Genomic DNA, 10,799 nt, shown 5'->3' with positions numbered 1-10,799 from the left:
TGATGCTGCTTGGCCTGCTGTGTTCATCCAGCTCTACACTGTATTAATATATTTATTTTGTTCAAAATGATAACACTTTTGAATTATGAAGGAGAATTTTAAATCTGTCTGGAATGTTATCTTACTAGCCAGCAAGAAGATACCATCCACTTGATAACTGCACAAAGTCAATGTGCAAGGTGAATGCGCAAGGCAATGTGTAATTTATTTGTCATTCACAAGTAACAGTTAATATTGTAAAATAAAAGTGAAGTTTACTGCAAGGTTCTCTTCTTTCATCTTTTTGTTTTCTCCCCTGATAAGGAGTCTAAATTGACTGTTGTTTCACATCCTTTGAGTTATCCCAAGATGTGAAAGACAGACAAAGTGGTTTCATGCTCTCCTGTCTACCATGGCCCTTACTCTGAGATTATGATCTCTGATCCTGGACTCTCTTACAAGAGAAGACAGCCTTTCCACATCTATCCTGTCAAGCTTGCTAAGAACCTTATATGGCTCAATGAAGTCATCTCTCATTCATCTATATTCCAATGAGTACAGGCTCAGCCTACTCAACCTCTCATTAGGCAGTCCCTCCATATCTGGTATCAGCCGAGTGAACCTTCTCAGGACAAGCAGAGGCGATAGCCTAGTGGTATTATCGCTGGACTGTTAATCCAGAGACTCAGGTAATATTCTGGGGATCCATGTTTGAATGCCGCCATGGCAGATGGTGGAATTTAAAGTCAATAAAAGTCCAGAATTAGGATCTAATGATGACTACGAATCCATTGTCAATTGTTGGGGCAAAACCAATCTAGTTCACTAATAGGATCCATCATCAAGTACCTCAGGGTCAGAGGGCAGTCTTTGCATGGAATTATCTTCTTCATTTGGCAATGGATCAGAAAAGATTGAGAGAAGACCCAGGAAAGAGTTCCCAAACACTTCAGTTGTTTGGGTTTGGAGGTTGCAACAGTGTCTGAGAATGTGTAATAGCACTGCTGCCTCATAGCACCAGGGATCCGGGTTTGATTACACACTCGGGTGACTGTTTGTGTGCAGTTTGCACATTCTCCCAGTGTCTGCATAGGTTTCCTCCGGGAGCTCCGGTATCCTCCCACAGTCCAAAGATACGCAGGGTAGGTGAATTGGCTATGTTAAATTGCCCATAGTGTCCGAGGATGTTTAGGTTACGTAGGTTAGACATGGGGAAGTTCAGGGTTAAGGGAATGGGTCTGGGTGGGATGCTCTTCGGAGGGGCCGTGTGGAATTGTTGGGCCGAATGGCCTGTTTCTACATTGTAGGGACTCTATGACTCTAGTTAGCTTTCATGCTGGAATTCCCAGTGATGGAAGGTTCCCACTGCAGTTCCCAGTGATGGGAGTTTCCTTTTGTGATTCCCAGTAATGAGAATTTCCTGTTGGGATTACAAGTGATTCCTTCTGGAATGCACAGTAATGGAATTTGCCGTAATAGGAGCATCCTGCTAGAATGCTTAGTGATGGGAGATTCCTGCTGGAATTCCAAGGGATGAGAGTTTCCTGCTGGGATTCCAAGCGATGGGAAATTAGTGTTGGGATCTGTAGCGATGGAGAGTCCTGTTTGGATTCCCAGAGTTGAGTGTTTCTTACTGGAATTCCCAATGATGGGAATTTTCTGCTGGGATTCTCAGTGATGGGAATTTTCTGCAGGGATTCCCAGTGATGTGAAAAGTGTACAGAGGCAATTCCAATGTTGACAATATAGATTGAAATGTAAAACATTGGTGAAGCATCAGAAACGTTTATGAAGGCAATTTCAGAGCTTACATCCCAGGCATTTGAAGCCATGCCCACAGAGGGCCAAGTGAACTGGAGATGACAAGTAGCCAAAATTGGAACAGCAAAAAAGTCTCAGAGGATTGTAGGATTGGAGAAGCTATTGGTTCCCTATTACACAACATGGACATGATGAAAGCTAGTGTAACCAGAAAGTTATCACAGAGATGTAATGATATTATCAGCAATTCAATCAAATTTAAACAGCAGCAAACACTAAATATAGATTAATGTTAACCGCAGATATGGATTAGTTAATGAAAATGCAGTAAGTGCTTGCAGTTCCAAAACACTACCACTCTGATTTAATTAAGGCTGTTGGGGGCTGTGGGAAATCATTTCTCAAGCCATGCATCCCCTGCTGCTCTACGCTTTTTAATCTGAGTTCCATTTAACAGAACTGCACATGTCACAGTAGATTCCTGTTATCTGTCTGTAAAAATTTGGCAAAGCACTGTAATTGGTAGGGAACTTTAAATTAAATGGAGACTTTAAGGAGTCTCTAGCAGACAGTTATTTACTTATTTGACTCATGAAGAGTGATTAGCTATCCGCATTTCAATTCTCCCTGCGGCTCAACATTCAGGCATTAATCAAAAGAATATACTGGTGATTCTTAAATATGGAACATTTTTAAAGTGATATTGGTATTATTAGAGGAAGTGGTTGGGAGGCTTGGTCACTGAGGAAGTTGCTTAAAGCAAACAAAATATTCCACATGATGTAAAACAAAACTAGATAATGATGGAAGCGGCTGGCAGGCCAGAGTGGAGCTGTGTGGAGAAGGGATAAAATAAGATTTCAGAAACCAACCTTACAAAAAGCCATTCTGATGACACACCTGCATTCACAACTGATGTTGACCTCCTATTGGGTATTTGCAGCATCTTGTGTTTCGATTGCTGAGTCATTAAATATAACTAAAGGACAACATTGCATATTGTTGAAAAGGGGCATCTAGTGGTGCAGTGTAGTGCTCCTAACTCGGGGCCAGAAGATCCCTTGTTTGAGTGCCAGCTGTCCCAGATGTGTGTTACAGCATACCTGAACACATGGAATTTCTGAAGATATGGTACCAACTGAACCAAGCAGACACATTTCAAGGGTTCTTGTGACACACTGGTAATATTCCTATATCTGGGCCAGAGGTTCAAATTCTACCTACTCCAGAGGTGTGTCTGAAAACATCTCTTACTTGAAGTGAATCAGGAGTTCTCCCAAATTCCTAACTGGCAACTGAGCATAGTTATATCTGCATTAGGGCAACAATTCACAGGAGGCAATGAGATGTACCCTAAATCATGTAGGCATGCTTGAAAGATATAACTGCTGACAGCCCTTGTCTTTAGGGTCTATAGTTGAATTCTGCTTCAAGCTTGGAAAATGTCACCTGAATATTTAATTCTGTGTACCTTCCCACATTAAATTTGTGTCCAGTTACCCAGATCAGTGATGCTAGCAGGATCCACTTTTCATGTGAAATTGGACACTGGAACACCTCCTCGGAACCCAGTTGGTAGCCTAAGACAGGAATCCATTCTGGCTTTTTCACCAGGAAATGAGTATAGAGAGAGCAGTCAAAGTTAGAAGAGGCCCAAACAGGTATCATCATAGAATTCTCACAGTGTGGAAACAGGCCATTTGGCCCAACAAGTCCACACAGACCTTCTGAAGGCCATCCCACCCAGGCCCATCCCCTAACCCTATATTTCCCAAAGCTAACAGACCTAACCTACACATCCCAGAACATTATGGACAATTTAGTATGGTAAATCCAAATAACTTGCACATTTTTGGACTATAGGAGGAAATTAGAGCACCTGGTGGAAACCCACACAGACATAGGGAGAATGTGCAAACTTCACACAGACAGTTGCCCGAGGCTGGAATCGAACCCAGGTTTCTGGCGCCATCAGGCAGTAGTGCTAACCACTGAGCCATCATGCCACCCATTGTTTGGCTTTCCTGATGTGTCCCAGTGAAACAATATTGCTCAATATTGGACTGGTATGCAGGATTTTAGCTGCTGGATTAAAATGAGGTCTAGAATTCTAAAACAGCCCAAAGCTAATTTCTAAAGCAGTGAGTGAGTGTGCCACATTCCTCCACACCCAGAATTCAAATCAAAGTCTGTGCTTCTGTGACTTTGCAAACCCCAAAGTACGTAAGTTTCAAAGTATCCAGTAATCATTTCCTTCAAGGTCATGGGCAATTCCTTTTAATGTGCAGTCCCTTTAAATATTTTTAGACAGCATCAAACACACAAAGTGAGAGACAGTAGGAACTGCCAATGCTGGAGCCTGAGATAACAAGGTGTAGAGCTGGATGAACACAGTAGGCCAGGTAGCATCAGAGGAGCAGGAAAGTTGATGTTTTGGGTCTGGACCCTTCTTCAGAAAACCCTATCTGAAGAAGGGTCCAGACTTGAAACGTCAGCTTTCCTGCTCCTCTGATGCTGCCTGGCCTGCTGTGTTCATTCAGCTCTACACCTTGTTATCTCTAAATACACAAAGTGAGTCATTAGTGTGTAATATTGTAGCCCATCTGTTCTGATGTCAATGATGAGGCTGTTGTGTGACATCAAGGATTTGGTGTACATGTTCATCAAAATCCACCTTGATTAAAAGTTGCAATAAAATGAGGCCTTAAGAGTGCCTTGAGTAGAGCTGCTTGGATTCCTAGGCAGTTATCTCAAGTAACACTGACTTACATCAGGTGGAAATGTAATAGACCGCCATCAAGGTATTAATCCTAACTAAAGAAGACACACTTCAATCAGCACTGACAGTTGCAAACACAAATCCTAATTAACAGGATTGGGCAGTTTTCATCCTGAGTACATTTTGTGACACTTTGATCCTGAGCTAAGACACTCAAATGGGGAAAGGCCCATTTCAAACATGTCTGAAAGAACAGGCAAACTTATTTTATGATCTCACGGAATGGAGGAAAATTATTTGGGAAGGGATAGTCAACAAAAAAAGTACCTGATGAAGGGGTTATTGACTTAAAACATTGTTTCTCTCCCCATACGCACTGCCTAATCTGCCAAATATTTTCACCATTTTCTGTTTTTATTTCAGATTTACAACATCTGCAGTATTTCTTTTCTGTAAGAAACGTATCTTTCTCTATTAATCTATAATATGAATAATTACAGATAAAAGGTTCCATGCATGGAAAACATCTTATAGGCAATTACATTATAGGCAAGTTATAAAAGCAGTGTGAAAACAGCATCACAAACTCTATGAGGGGGCTTCAGCTTTAACTTTCTATAAGGAGACATAATATATTTTAGATGGCTCTCCAAAAAATTTGTGGAAGCACAGCACAGAATGAAGGGCTGACAAAACTGAGCTACAGCTGACCGGTAATGGTCAACAATCCCTCCCATTCCTTCTCCCCCAAAACCCTCCCCAACCATCTGTTTCTTTACATTCTCTCCAGCTCCCCCTACTCTTGTTTATTACTTAACAGAACCATCAGTTACCATCAGTTACCATCTGCACTGCCCACCACCAACTTCCTGTGCCATGGGGAGGTCCAGCAATGACAACATTTGTGAACATCTCAAGATTGTGCATCACCAAATATTAAGAAGCTGAATATCAGATCAGCCCCTTGCAAACATGGCCTGGATATTTTTTTCCCATTATCTATTCTTTTCTGCTTTTCATACATCCCTCTTTGCTGTAACCTATAACTAATTCTACAATTTTAAAATAAAAGCAAAACACAGTGGAGGCTGGCGATCTGAAATAAAATTGCATCCGTGAAGAAAGAAACAAGAGTTAGTATTTTGAGTCTGACCTAACTCCTCTTTGGAATTTCTCCAAAATGCTGCCAAACCCGCTGAGTTTCTCCAGCACTTTCTGTTATTATTACCACTGATGTTAAATAAAGCGCTTCACGATCACAATTTTCTTGCTGTCAAAACAAAACTTTAATGTGAAGAGGATACTCACTCCAGAAGGAGGATGCGCTGTCCAACCCAGCTCAGCTGTTGCTGTTGTTGAATCCATCAGGGTTTCTGTGCAAAATGAGGAAAACCAATTAACTTGAGTAACTGGGCAGCTGGTCATTGTTTACAGTCTTGCAGCATTCACAAAGATAAACTACTACACTTATTACAGACTTAGAATGTTATATTTTGTTTCGTCAGGGTCAATGAAGACTGCTTGGAACGTTAACTGCTGCTTCCATCACTCGCCACAAGCTAGCAAACAATGTGCCTATTACAGTGCAATAATCACCACAAATTCTCATCTATTTGTGAGATACTCACCCTAATGTCTCACCTATTGCACTCCCTAATCTCTCACAAGTTAGTGTACTATTCAGCATAATCTCTCATAATCTCTCTGGCATGCAAATCAATACTCTTCACTGTAATTCTGTACATGTGACAATAGCAAATCAAATAAAGCTATTCAGCCCATCGAGTCCACAACTGACCCTCTAAACAGCATTCCACCCCCCAAGGCTGGCCTCCTCCACTGTCAGAGTGAGGCCAAACGTAAACTGGAGGAACAACACCTCATATTTCGCCTTGGGAGCTTACAGCCCAATGGCCTGAATATTGACTTCACCAGCTTCAGAATCTTTCCTCTCCCTTTCCTACCCTCACACCATCCCTACCCGCCTCTCCCTATTTATTTCTGGGCTCCCCATGTCCTCCCCAGTCCTGAAGAAGTGTTTCGGCCTGAAATGTTGACTTTCCTGCTCCTCGGATGCTGTCTGACTTGCTGTGCTTTTCCAGCTCCACATTTATTTACTCTAGCTTCCAGCATCTGCTGTCCTTACTGTCTCCAACAAACAGAAGAAACATTTGAACACAAAGAATTTAAAGATGTCTGCAATATTCACATCTGCAGATGATCCAGGATATCCCAAACCAACCATGGTCTCAGGTTCAAACCTAACACTTCAAGACCATCTGAATGACTTTTAAACACAGTTGCTTTTATTTTCCTCTTGCTTTGGACACTGCACAATTTTAACTTTGGACCTGCGTTTGCATACGTGCATGTGTTTGATGTCTTATCTACTATTTTTCTTGCGGTTAGCAAATAATAAAAATGCTCTTTCTTTCACTCAAGAAAATACTGTAATTGATCCCTTTTGTTTCTGGTGAAATAGTTAATTACACTTTAATTGGAAGGAGGTATAGGGCTGTGCTAGAAAACAACTTAAACATTTAATGCAGCTCATCAAAGAGGTTGAGAACAAAGGAACTGATTCACCCTTTTTCACTTGGTCATAACTCAGCAGCCTCCTGTGTGGCACCTTATCAAAGGCCTTCTTGAAGTCCAGATAGACAACATTCATTGGCTCTCCTTGGTCTACCCTGCTCGTTACTTCGTCAAAGAATTCTTGCAGATTTGTCAGGCATGACCTCCCCTTGATGAAACCATGCTGTCTTTGCCCTATTTTACTATATACTTCCAAATATTCAGCAATCTCATCCTTTATAATGGACTCCAAAATCTTACCCACGACTGAGGTTAGGCTAATCGGCCTGTAATTTTCTGTCTTTTGCCTTAATTCCTGTTTAAACATGGGTGTCACGTTAGCCTGGACCCTTCTTCAGACCCGAAACGTCAGCTTTCCTGCTCCTCTGATGCTGCCTAGTCTGCTGTGTTCATCCAGCTCTATACCTTGTTATCTCATACTCCAGCATCGGCAGTTCCTACTATCTCTGTCACGTTAGCCATTTTCCAGTCCTCCGGGACCCTACCTGACTCTACTGATTCCTGAAAGATCACCACTAACACTTCCACTATCTCTTCAGCTATCTCCTTTATAAATATGGGGTGCAGTCCATCTGGTCCAGGTGATTTGTCCACCTTCCTGCCAGTCAGTTTTACTAGCACCTTCTCCTTGGTGATGGCCACCATACTCAGCTCTGCCCCCTGACTCTCTTGAAGTTTTGGGATGTTACTCATGTCTTCACCGTGAAGACTGACGTGAAGTAATTATTCAGTTCCTCAGCATTTCCTTGTTCCCCACCACTATCTCTCCACTGTGCCACATTTAGGCATGGCCTGGTGAGGGAGGTTCTTTGAAGGGAAGGGCTTCGCTTGAACTGCACTGGGAGAAGTTTCCTGGTGAATTGAATAACTAGGGCTGATGGAGGGTTTTAAACTAATTAGGAGTGGTAAGGGATTGTAAGAAAGGAAATATTGGCTTACAATGCAGAGGAATATGGCAGCATTGCAGGGTTAGCATTTGGACAACGATGACCAGAGTCGATGGGAATGGACAGAATGTACAAACACAGAAACAGGGCAGCAAATAGGGTCAAAGGGGAGAAAAATGGTTTAAAAAAAGGAAAATTAATGGTTCTTGAATGCATGTAGTATTCAGAACAAAATAACTGAATCAACAGCACAAGTAGAGATGAATAGATATGATCTTACAGTGATATGGAAACATGAAAGATGTCTAAACTAAATATTCAGATGCATATGACAGTTGAGAGGACAGGCTGAAAGGAGAAGGTGGTGGTGTAGCTTTATTAGCATAGGATTGAATAAATATGATAGCAAGAAATTATTTTCTATCAGAACCTATGGAATCCATATAGGTGTGCTAAGAATTAACAAGGGGAAGATGACACTGGTGGGAGTAGTCTATAGGACACCTGACAGTAACTATACCATAGGATGGAGAAAAATATCAGGCATTAATAAGGACATGTGAAAAAGTCAGCATATTAATTGTGTGCCTTTAAAAAACACTGAGGATGCTATAAATCAGGAACAAAAACAGAAGTTGCTGGAAAAGCTCAGTAAGTCTGGCAGCATCTGTGAAGAAAAATCAGAGTTAACATTTCAGGTCTGGTGGCCTTTCCTCAGATCGATGGTAGCTAGGAAAATGTCGGTTTATTGGAGAAGATAGGGTAGCGGGGAGGGTGGTGTGGTAAGGAGTAAATAATAGGTGGGGATATAGTCCAAAGAGAGAGAAGAGCAGTTGGAAAGACAAAGGAGTTGATAACAATCTGGCTAGGAGAGTGAATAGCTGTTAATGGAGACTGTTAGTGACTAACAATAGGTAGTGTGTAATGGCAGACTATGTGAAAACAAGGCCTGGTGTGTGGGAAAGGGGGCTAGGATATGGCAGAGTTTAGGCCCTAAAATTATTGAACTTGATATTGAGTCCAGAGGACTGCACGTTCCCCAAGCGGAAAATGAGGTGTTGTTCTTCCAGCTTGCACTGAGCTTCACTGGAACACTGCAGTAAGCCTGAGCCTGAAACAGAGATGTTGGCCAGGGAACAGGGTGGTATATTAAAGTGGAAGGCAACTGGAAGCTCAAGGTCTTTTTTGCGGACAGAACGTAGACGTTCTGCGAGGCAGTCTACACTTTGTTTGCCCAACATAGAAACTTATAAAACTTTAGAAACAAAACCGGTCTTACTTTAAATCAAAACACAAACAGATTCTAAACAAAGTCTCACACCGAACATGCATTGTCTGACCTAAAATGTCACGTCTTCTTTACACTGATAAAACCTTGAGTTTTCTCAGGACAGTGACTTCAAAGGAATTCAGTGATTTACATATACATATTAATCAATTAAAACCTTCTAACTGATTAAAGATTTCACATCATCTTAGGTTTGTTTATTAGATCCTCATCAGTGGTATGACCCTTTGATCTTTTACTCAAAAATTCTGTGTCTGATACTTCCTCTCTCACTAACACCTGAAGAAGGAGCGAGGCTCCGAAAGCTTGTGTTTTTAAATAAACCTGTTGGGCTATAACCTGGTGTCGTGTGATTTCTGACCTTGTCCACCCCAGTCCAACGCTGGCATCTCCATATTATACTTGAGAAAGGATGTACTGGCATTGGAAGGGATGCAGAGGAGGTTCTCTAGGTTGATTCTGGAGATGAGAGGGTTGGCATATGAGGAGAGATTGAGTAGAGTGGGACTATACTTACTGAATTTAGAAGAATGAGAGGGGAACTTATGGAAACACATAAAATTATGAAGGGAATAGATAAGATAGAAGCAGGGAGGTTGTTTCTACTGGCGGGTGAAACTAGAACTAGGGGGCATAGCCTCAAAATAAGGGGGCGCAGTTTTAGGACTGAGTTGCGGAGGAACTTTTTCTCCCAAAGCATTGTGGAATTCCTTGTCCAGTGAGCAGTTGAGGCTACCTCACTGAATGTTTTTAAGGCAAAGATAGATAGATTTTTCAACAGTAAAGGAATTATGGGTTAGGGTGAACAAGTGGGTAAATGGAGCTGAATCTACAAAAAGATCAGCCATGATCTTGTTGAATGGCCTAGTAAGCCTACATGGCCTACTCCTGTTCCTATTTCATCATAGAATCCCTACAGTGTGGAAACAGGCCCTTCGGCCCAACAAAAGTCCACACCGACCTTCAGAGCATCCCACCCAGACCCATCCCCCTATAACCCACCTAATCTACACATCCCTGAACACTATGGGCAATTTAGCATGGCCAATCCACCTATCCTGCATATTTTTGGACTGTGGGAGGAAACCGGAACGCCCAGAGGAAACCCACTTCTTATTCTTCCTGCAAAAATGGACAATGTCACACTTGACCACATTAAACTCCAGATCTTTGCCCACTCACTTCATCTATCTATATCTCTTTACAGCCTCTTTATATCCTTTTCACAGCTCACTGTTCTGTCCATCTTTACGTCATCAGTAAATTTAGCTACCATACCTTTGGTCCCCTGATCGGAATCATTCATATAAATTGTAATAATAGAGCTTATTTCAGCAGAGCTCTTAAAATCCAGAAAATGCAAAGGTCACAATCTCTCCCTCAGGCTCAGCAGGTCATTAAGATTATCCTATAGAGTGCCTTGTTTGGTTTACTTGCCCAGTTCCATCAAGTTATAATTTAAGTTTAGTAAATGTAAGGCTGATTGCATAATGTGAATTTGTTTGACAGTGCTGAGCAATCTGAATGGTTGTTTATCTTAGATAACAAGGTGTAGAGCTGGATGAACACA

General features: G+C 41.7%; 1 protein-coding gene across 1 annotated transcript in view; it reads right to left on the bottom strand.

The window, feature by feature from the left end:
- The window catches only part of LOC109922779 (ephrin type-B receptor 2), a 383,441-nt gene that overhangs the window by 318,768 nt on the left and 53,874 nt on the right, over positions 1-10,799 (bottom strand). Inside the window, exon 2 of the mRNA XM_048614910.1 lies at positions 5,768-5,832. Within this exon, the coding sequence (XP_048470867.1) occupies positions 5,768-5,832 (65 nt within the window). The remainder of the gene's footprint in view (positions 1-5,767; positions 5,833-10,799) is intronic.

Source organism: Rhincodon typus, chromosome 31, assembly GCF_021869965.1.
Source record: "Rhincodon typus isolate 14 chromosome 31, sRhiTyp1.1, whole genome shotgun sequence".
NCBI classification, from domain to species: Eukaryota; Metazoa; Chordata; class Chondrichthyes; order Orectolobiformes; family Rhincodontidae; genus Rhincodon; species Rhincodon typus.
The sequence above is the reverse complement of the archived record's forward strand: the minus strand, read 5'-3'. Positions and strand labels throughout refer to the sequence as shown.